Source organism: Gymnoscopelus microlampas (assembly GCF_963454915.1).
Source record: "Gymnoscopelus microlampas genome assembly, chromosome: 9".
Taxonomy (NCBI): Eukaryota; Metazoa; Chordata; class Actinopteri; order Myctophiformes; family Myctophidae; genus Gymnoscopelus; species Gymnoscopelus microlampas.
The window spans coordinates 22,990,902-23,001,033 of NC_139946.1; the positions used below are offsets into that span (position 1 = coordinate 22,990,902).

At 40.5% G+C, this 10,132-nt stretch overlaps 2 protein-coding genes across 8 annotated transcripts in view; one reads left to right on the forward strand and one right to left on the reverse strand.

The window, feature by feature from the left end:
* obscna (obscurin, cytoskeletal calmodulin and titin-interacting RhoGEF a) overlaps positions 1-2,889 on the forward strand; it is a 66,972-nt gene extending 64,083 nt beyond the window's left edge. For 3 of the 7 annotated variants that reach the window (XM_084066554.1, XM_084066555.1, XM_084066557.1), the window contains 3 exons: positions 223-319; positions 1,029-1,178; positions 1,499-2,887. In XM_084066554.1, the coding sequence (XP_083922680.1) occupies positions 223-319; positions 1,029-1,178; positions 1,499-1,679 (428 nt within the window). In that variant the 3' untranslated portion in view covers positions 1,680-2,887. Of the gene's footprint in view, positions 1-222; positions 320-1,028; positions 1,179-1,498 lie in introns of all 7 variants that reach the window. The other 4 variants (XM_084066558.1, XM_084066559.1, XM_084066556.1 and 1 more) reach the window with 3 other exon arrangements.
* On the reverse strand, positions 1,911-9,017 carry guk1b (guanylate kinase 1b; the record flags this gene model as incomplete). The annotated part of the gene is made up of 8 exons (XM_084066024.1): positions 1,911-3,023; positions 3,275-3,360; positions 4,180-4,264; positions 4,518-4,656; positions 5,410-5,506; positions 6,938-7,057; positions 8,239-8,280; positions 8,909-9,017. The coding sequence occupies 8 exons, from the start codon at positions 9,015-9,017 to the stop codon at positions 2,994-2,996; spliced, it is 708 nt and encodes a 235-aa protein (XP_083922150.1). The 3' UTR covers positions 1,911-2,993.
* Positions 9,018-10,132: the final 1,115 nt, after the last annotated feature.

Genomic DNA, 10,132 nt, shown 5'->3' on the forward strand with positions numbered 1-10,132 from the left:
TGGACGGATATAACTCAACCTAACCTCATCACCATCACTCTGTGTTCAACTTAGCTACCATAGCTTAACAAGCCACTAAGTCTATCTTTTCTTATTTATTTTCCCATTTACTTATTCAAATTCATTTCTAATGAATGCAAATATAGCATGTGGGTGAACATCATATTTTCAGCATTTTTTTGAAGTGTCAAAAAAATGTTCCCTCTCTGTCTGTTCTGTCAGTTTACATTGTCCTTCCTAAAGCTCCGGAGATCCTGGAAGGACAAGGTGTTGGGCCCGAGACTGACATTTGGGCTGTTGGAGTTCTGGCATTTATCATGTAAGTAAAGAAATATAGGAAATACAGCTTAGCTGAAATTCATGTTGGTTTGAGTAAAAGCATTATGTTTTAGCATCCGTACTTCAAAACTTTTGCTTCCCTTTTAGAAGATAGTCGTTAATTAAAATGTATCCTTCAGTATCTCCAAAATATAGATGATCTGGTCCAATCACTTTTTTCAAATATACAGTTATTTCATCATCATGGACTTAAAGTTGTTTAATTTGTATGTCCTTCAAAAATACCATAGTTTATTTTAACCACATGAACCCAGCGTCCCTATTCTGGGCATATCATAATAGGCGATCATTTGCAGAAAAACAAATCTATTAGCTCAAAGCTTGTAGATTGACTATTTTCTGCGAAGAGGAAGAGGGGTAGAGGTACCCCTGGGGACACCGGTGAACGAAGTCGGGCAGTGGTTCTCAAAGTGGGGTCCAAGGACCCTCAGGGTTCCTTGAAGGGGTTCTAAATAGACCCTTACATTTTGAGAGAGTACAAATGGACTCTTACGGGTCCATTTGGTTCTGTTTGTACATTCTCAGTCCTGGAAATTAAAAAGTGTAAGGACCACTGATATAGGTTTTAAGTGGTTAAAATTGCTTATAGGGTTTAAGTGGTTAACATTGCTTTAGATTTGTTTTACTAACCATTTTGGTACATTTAATGGTTAATTGTGGGGCAAAATGCCTCCCTTGGCTCCTCCCAGGTTGAGTGCAGACAGTCCATTCCATGCAGACCATAACTGGGAGCGGGACAAGAACATCAAGAAAGGGAAGATCCAGTTCGGCTGCTGCTACCCTGGTCTGTCAGAGGGAGCCATCAACTTCTTGAAGAACAGTCTGAACCACAAGGCCTGGTCAGTCTGTAGTCTAGTATGCACTCAGTATAATATTAAAGCTAATGCTCTGAGTCATGAAGTAGTCACTGGGACAGTATGTTTTCAACATTTGTCAAAATGCTTTCGTGCAGCACTGTCATAGGATGTATAAAATAGAGCATTACATTAAAGTATTTATTGAAATTCATGAAAGAAATCCTGCAAAAACATAAAAAAGGTGAAATATGGAGATATAGGTTTCTGCCCAACAGCAGACGATATACTGTATGTATGCTGTAATTTCCTATGCCCCCCCCCCTAAGTTATAAAAGTGATTGTGGTCCTGGTTCTCCGTTTAGGGGGAGACCCACGGCAGCCGAGTGTCTGCAGAACCCCTGGGTGCGAGGCCACCGCTCTACCAGCAAACGCAAGGACTCCATGGTGTGTTTCTCCACAGACAAGCTCAAGGCCTACCTCAACGACAGGGAGGCCAAACGAAAGCAGGTCTGCACCAAGCTACAGTGCCCCGTCTTCGAATGAGGCAATGATTACACCACACACACACACACACACACACACACACACACACACACTTTACTTTTGCTTTCAAGTCTTCACGTATACTTTCATGGACAAACATGTTACCGGAACATACTTTATGTCTTGATTTTGGCAACACAGTTCCATAAATCATGTTTACTTTATTATTTAGCAGTGCCTCTTCTTCTATCTGAACTCGTTTCAAGCTGGTTCAGTAAGATTTCATTTCCCCCCCCCGTCTGGACGTTTGGTAAAATAGTTAAAATAATCCTAATGTCCTCTGATCACAGGAATGTGATGTGTCTTAATAGGTGTTCAAAGTGTACATATACATATTGATGTATATGTCTGAGTGTGCTGCATTTTTGCGTTTTCGGGTGAAGTATGACAGCCTATCAGGGATATTTGTGTTTAGATACTGTATATTATGCAGTCACTGAGGCATGAAGTGTATAATACTGTGATAATTCTGCTCATTTGCTACAGTGGCAGACAGACGCACATGTATGTACCGTGTATGATGACACATGTATACCGGCTATGATGTTACAAAATGTAAAACATTTTGCAGCTCACAGTGAATTGTTAACAAGATATTTCTTGAGTGATGAATATCATTGCAGAGTTTTACATGTTCTCTCTTGTTACGATGTGTAAATGGAACATTTGTTTAGAAAACGTTTCTGATATATTTCATTAGTTTTTGTTGTTAATGCACACTGACCCATTTGAAGGGCTGACTGAATGGAAGATAAATTAAAGCAGAAGAGTGATCAATCATTGTCCCCATATCCTTTATTCAACCTAGCTCAAACATGTAAACACAAATGGGAGCAAATATGAATAACATAGAATGGATTGGTATATATTTAACTACCTAAAGCTAAATCAATTGACATAAATATTTTAAGCCACAATGTTTACCTTATTGGTAATCCTAATAGAAAAACGTCACAGATAACACAGAAAACTGTGTATTTGGTCTTGAACTGTATGTGCCATACTGTATTAGGACAGCTGATACTGTATCATACTGTGCATGTACTGTACCGCCTGGTCCAGGAAATGTAAAACAGAACCTTCTTTGGAGGTCCTCTGCCGTCTGTAAATCAAATATGCATATATGGCAACAGCCTGAGGTTACAATGTATTGATTATCAGAGGAGAGGGAGACTTATTGCTGATGGGGTCATTCAGACTAGAGTCAGAATAAGAATCAGCTTTGACACATCACAGGTTTACATGTGTAAAACAGTGGGTTGAGTCAACGGTGTTGGATCTCCTGGAGAGGATGACGAGTGTTTCTTCTTCTTATTACTTGGCCTCCTGAACTTTTTTGATTTCCTGTTGTAGGAGAAAAGGAGGGTACCGTAAATGAGTGCTCTTCAATTAGTATACTGTATGTATCTATTCTATAAAGAAATCACCCCAAACTTGATCAGGATATCTCTAAAACATAGATAATTCAGTCTATAAAAGTGTTTTATCAGCCAACTTGAATGATCTACTTCTATCTCTGAGAAGCTCTTAAACTAAGTTTGTTCAAATGTTGTGTATGTTAGATTTTCCAGTGGTGGGTAGATAGATATACTTACATCACTGAGGAGGGCTATCAGCTCCTCATAGGCTTTATCTAAATCGTCATTGATGATAACCATGTCAAATACTCCTGGCTCCTTACCTGCAAACAGCAATGACATAGATCATTAGTTTGTTCCAATATTATGAGATTACAGTACATAATGACCTTGAAGCTGCACCATGTAACTTTCCTGTTCTACCCAGGACAGGAACCCATCTTAGTTCTCCTGTGCAAGTGCTGAAGTCTTTACCACTGAGCTAATAGAGCCTGCTTGCTTAAGGCAGCTCTCCACCGAACCGATTACGGGCCGACTCGGCGTTGGAAAGTGTTGGAAAGCGTCTGCTGCCGACAAATTGTTGTCGGATAGCGTCGTTCCGTCGGTCGGGACAAGTTTCACCACTTGAGCCCTATTAAATCAGCTATTTTCAAAAAGAATATTGAAAGCCAGCCCAAATACACTTCTGAAACGAGCCCAAACAAAAGCAACCAGCAACTATGAATATTTACAAGCGACTTACAGGAAAACAAGCCCAAAGTCGCTTATAATAAGCAGACCTGGCAACACTGGCCAAATCTTGCAGGCCAGTGCTACCAGCTCTAAAGCATTAGCACAACAATGTGCGCATCAGCCGACTGCTTTTGCTGAACTAAATGCCAACTTTTGACAACAGACTACCAGTGTGTTGTAGTCTGAAGTAGTCTGTTTGAATTTTGACCTTCACGTCCAAATCTGTGTCAAACCAGAAACAGGATTGTGTCTCAAAGGTCGTGTCAAACCAAACACAGGATTCAAATGTCTCAATAGAAGAGCAGGGAGACTGAATACAACCACCCCAATTGTATAAGTTATATTATGTTAACAAAAAAGTACATTATATAGCTGTAAATAAAGACTAGTCAAGACATAGTCAAACTTACTGAGTTCCATGTCAATGCGTGCTGCCTCCAGGCGCTTCTGTAGACTCTCCTCTGTCTCTGTCTGCCTGTCCCTCAGACGTTTTTCCTGGATAAGCCAATAGCACCAAATGGATTAAAACCAAAGACGAGGTCATGATTGCCCTGAATTGAAAAGTCTATTCACCATATTCACATGGCAGCCATTTTGCTCTTGGTCACACTCAGGGTGGGAACCCTGAACCCTCTCATATATACTCTATGGGGAAAACCCCATCCCAAGTGTGAGGTTGCAGTGAAGAGCACAATTGCCTTTGTAAAACTATGGGCAATACAAAGTGCATGTGATGTTGGAGTCTTACCAGGATTTCCATGGAGGGAGGCTGGATGGAGATGTAGATGGGGTCCAAGTCAGTTTCCTTAATCTTTTTCACCCCCTGGATGTCCACATCCAGGATGCAGATTATATTCTTGGCAATCACGTCCTCAATTGCTGACTTACTGCAAAGAAGGAACAAAAGAAAACATTTTGATACTGTACAGTTCTATCAAAGAAAATCAACCCTGGTGGCAGCTGACAAAGCACCATAAAGACCTGGTTCCCAACCTTTTCTGGATCAGGGCCCACTTGAAAATCTCGAAAGTGTTTGCGACTCACCTATCAAATATTTGTGGGCCCACCAATTATTTGGGGGGCCCACTTGCAATATCCTGATGGCCCACTAGTGGCCCACAGGTTGGGAACTGCTGCCATAGAGGGATTGAGCGTGATATGTGGGGGACTTTGTACTCCTCACATGACAGGAAGTTAACTTAAGAGGATAGAAACATTGATCCAAGCTGCTCTTACAGCAGTCAGTGTGTTATCTCCTGTACGGGAGCTGCATGTCCTTCTGACCTACTCTGACCTAATGGAGGTTAAAGCACCATCTGTCACCACAATATTATGCGGTATACTGATCCTTATCATTCTGCCAAAGGCCACTTTGAAGCCAACGTATAACTGAATTTTATTGAAAGGTTTACTGAATATTTTGTGTTCTCCTGCACGTTGAACAATTGCCTCTTGGGTTAGACCAAGTTTGGTATCACCTGGTTCTTTGTGAGAATATGATTGTTATTTTAGAATAACTTCAATCACCAAGCTAAATAAATGTACATGGGTGGAACACAGAGTAGAGTTGGCACTTTGATTCCCATACACCATACTTAGATTTCAAGGCCTCACATATGCATTTATGCTTGAAACTTTACCTTGTTCCATACATGTTGCCAGAAAACTCAGCGTTCTCAATGAAGTCGCCTCTCTCAATGCCCTCCTGCATGGCTTCTTTGGTTGTGTAGTGGTAATCTGGAGGACGCAAGTACATCAGAGAAACATGCATATGTGTGAGAGCAAATTAATAACACACGTAGTACAGTTAAGAAAGAAATGACATAGAATGGAATTAAATGATGCAAAGATTATGCAAAAGTGATATATATCGTTTAGTGCACGATGGCCCCATGTGGGGCACCACAATGAGCAGTCAGTGTAATGGTGGAGACATAAAATGAAACAACACCCAGGCATATAGTAGAACTGTCATTCATTTGTGTAAATTGCTTTCTGGTAGTTTGGAACATCATCATAAATTGTAAAGAAACTGATAAACGTGCAACCACGTTGTATGAGAAAAGTGTATGCAGCGACCAGAAAAGTGAACAACATATTCTGAAACACACTTATAATATGCATTCATTAGAGGGCAGGTTATGTTGTCTGTACCATATCCACATATACACGCTTACTCCTTCACAACATCAAGACCACTGGGGATCTAAAACATTTTAAAGGGAAAAAACAACACACGTTTCTACCACTACTTTTAACACCTCCTGCTGGGCACTGTGATACACACTCATTAGCATGACAGCATGAAAGATTCAGTTCAGAACGAGATAACAATCTTTAGAAGAAAAGTGAGAGATCTTGCTGCTATGGAGACAGGTTGTGCTGTAAACAAACAGGATTAAGTCTGAAAATTTAGTTTCAAAGTTGATTTGAAAATAGCTTTTGTTCGGCAAGTCAACTGCATGGATGTTAGAAGACTGATCATCACCTTAACCACTTAAACCCTCTGTTCTTAGCAAAACAGACCTGAGTTGCAACTGCACTTGGTTTGCTCATGTTTCCTTTACACCGAATCTCTTCGCCATAAATAGCAGATCTACAAGCTCAGTGAGCTTGTAAATGATATTTCTATTTCTGGCAAACGTTTCCTCTTGGGTTCAAGTGGTTACATTTCATACAGTCAGAATCTTTCAAAATCCAGTAGATTGGTTCCTCCTCCAGTGGATTGCCGTTTCATAAAACGTAACTGCACAGTATCCCAGATTTTTAGTTGACCAGATTTGAGTAGATTGTTATCTGATTATTACGATCTGCTGGATCACATGAATTAGCCAGCATGCAGGGTCGTACAAAGGAAACCCACCGCATCACAATTTGACTATCCAAACTTTGTCTCAAAGATCTCTTCTCTGAATTGAACACAACCTCAGACCAGATAAATAGCTACACTTGCTAACATGATTAAGTGTGGTTAATAAGTGTGATACAAGCAGTATGGAGACACCCGTGCTTGCTCAAACTTTCTCCTGTGATGCTAATGGTTTGATGTAACACATTAATGACGTAGCTCTGTTGTTGAAATGGGACAGTAAAGAGGCTATTTTTGGCTATTAAGACTTAATGGGATTGGTCCTCTGATGGTGGAGGGTTAAACACACTTGAGGTCACCTTTTTCTGTGGTTTCTGAACACTCAGAAAATGAGGTTGACATATCTATTTCTTCAGAGGATAAGACAGCTGCTACAGGAAATAATGTAGAAGCGAGAAGCATGGGGAGCGTGTTCAGCCCTATGGAAACAAACAAACAAGGCACAGAAAAAGGTTGATACCTCTTTGTAAAGGCCTCTACACACCAAGCCAACATTGAGCCATAAGGCTCAATGTTCAATAAGCTCAATAAGCGCCTGTGTGGCCCAATATTTGCTGTGTACACGGCTGACGATAGTGAGGCATCCGCGTGAGTCGCTCACCCGACACTCAATCGCTATCAACATCGCCCGTTTATGGAACAACTGATGTACTGTATTAAGCGCGCTGTGAGGTTTAGCCATCGCTGACTCAATTATGCAGTTCAGTTCAAAATGTAAGCAAACGCAACATTTAAAAATAAAGCCATTAACAGGAAAATGAATGTTTATGTACGATATATGACATAACCTGTGAATAGACAATACCACCAGCAGTGTTGCATTGGTGATTTTGTCACTGGTGGGATGCTATTTTAATGACGTCACGTGCACTAGCGAGTTCCCCCACATGCACATAAATGTTCCCTCGCGTGCGCACAGAACAACTCCGACCAGCATTATGAAATGTTACTTGTTACTTGAATAATGTGTCTGTGATTAATTTTACTTAGATTTACGATTACGAGTGCATAAATAGTAGGAAACATGTTTGTATAGGAAATGACTAGTCTTAGTTTAGTTTTTGTAAATATTACCAGTACAAGATTAATCAATGAATCACATTGAATTAAAACATGATTGTTTCTTGCTGATGGAATCCGTAAACACGCATTTGTCACGTCTCATGAATCACGATTATTTTCAAGAGAAACAAGCAAAACTAAAAAGTTTGCTTTGAACAAGTATCTTCCTCATCTTGGACAGTGGCTGAGGCATCCTTGCATTGCATGCAGATAGGATACTGTAGCAGTACTGTCTGTTGCCAAAATGCTCTTATTATACAGTGTATGTGAGGACGTATTTGAACACACCTGACGACTTGAGCTATTGTTATGCAAAGTAGCCAGGTGGTTACTTGGCGCACAAATTGAGTGGAACACATTCTTGTGTGCATGCACGTGCACACGCGTGCACATCCGTGCGCGTGCTCCTGCTCAAAAGACTGGTGGGATGTCGTGTTACCGCGTGCAGTGACCAATGCAACACTGGCCACCAGTATGGCCCTTTATGACTATGACAACACAGACCCCTGATGTTAAGTCAGACAATGCTACTGTATACCTTTGCCATCTTCCTCTCCTGGCCGTGGGTTCCTTGTTGTGTCTGTAAGAAATAGTTTACCGATCAGTTACAAGATAACAAATGTGAAAATATAAAATAAAAGTGGCACCTACTCTACAGAGCATGTTAATTGCATAGATTCATTGTTAAACATGAAACATATGGTCATAGTTTTTGTGGAAAAGTATGTAACTATGTAATTCATTGGTTGATAACATTTAAATCCTTTTACTGAACTAATAAACAAGCCCAATACTTCATTAAATAATCAATCATCTAGAGACAGAGTGTATATCTACTGTAGGTGACTTCACTTCCCCTTCAGAAATGATATTGTCGCTATCGGGTGGAAACCTTGTGTGTCCAAAACTCTTATACTTTTCAGAAAATGTAAAGATTTACCTGTATTCCAATTGAGCCAATATAGTTGTTATTTAGTCACAAGCTTTTGTTAACACTTTTCATTGGTTAAATATTTATAAAACCCACAGACACATTTAACTGCTTTCACTTGTGAGTGACTCGTTATGAGTTTGTAGATATGCTACTTTTTGCAACTTTTGTAGAACATTAATTTACTAAAGAAGAAAGGAGATAGGGCAGCAACGATTATTGCCCGACAGCAACGACATTAGGGGAGAAGCCAAAAGTGAGCAGTCCACAAACGTACGTGACACACTGAATCCAAACACTCCCTCATGCTCCTTCATCAGTCTCTTCATCAGAGTACTCTTGCCAGCCCCTGAGGGCCCGCTCAGCACCACAGGCCTGGGTCCCATCTCACTGAGACAAGACAGACAGAGAAGACAAACAGGTGAACTGAAAGATTGAACCTGTGCCACAATGATTCAAATCAATACAAATCTAATGGATAGGCCATTCAAGGTGCCTTTTTTAAACGACTGTCAGAATGATCATTGGTGGGCCACTATTTGTGATCAATGTATTTATATTAAATATGGTCAGCATTCATTGTTTTTAATCTAAAGTGCTTTTGAATGTGTGTTAAATTGACCCTCTCTCTCTCTCTCACGCACACACACACACACACACACACACACACGCACACGCACACGCACACGCACACGCACACGCACACATACACCATATTTTAAAATCCTAAAGTGCTTTATACTTTCAAAATGTGTGTTGCTTTGTGCTGCTAACTGCATTTTAAAGAGCTTGTTGGCTTAATGCTTGCTCTATTGCTAAAAGTGCTTGTTTGTCAGAATTGAAGTATCATGCAGCCATCCGGAGGAGAAAGGTTATAGTGCATTGCTCAAGGACACTTCAACATGATTCCACAAGAAGCTGGGAATCTAACAATCAGGGGCCTTCCAGTTCACAGACAAGTCACTTGCGTGCAAATGGGTTTCTGTGTAACCTTCAAAGTTCCACCATGCCCAGATTAGGCATAGTGGTGGGGTGGGACGGTCCATGGAGAGATTTGGGTGGCTACAGTAAGTGGCGCTGTTCAGTGGCTGCCCACTGCTCTCAAAAGTAATGCAATGCTAGGGGTTTCAATAAGGTCCAAGCATTGAGATGCTAACTAGCTAGACAGCTAGCTGTTCTAAGGCTAAGGGGCTGATTCTAATCCTTTGATCCAGGGTATTAACCACTCTTAACCACGTAGCACCATGCCACTGCCTGGGATAAAGTTTTACTGCACATGGAAGGGTTAAATGCAGCCTTTACAGTCCTCCAGTTGCCAGAAATGTTTCCTGTGTTTTTCATATAATTTCGACAACTCATTTTACATTGGTTGGCATTCACAATCTAATAAGTAGCCTGCAGAAATACTGTTGTCCTTCTCCAGTAATTGAAATATGAAAACATCTTACATTGTCTAAGGCAATAAGCTTTCTGTTTGAAAATGCCTTTTATTGCAGTGATT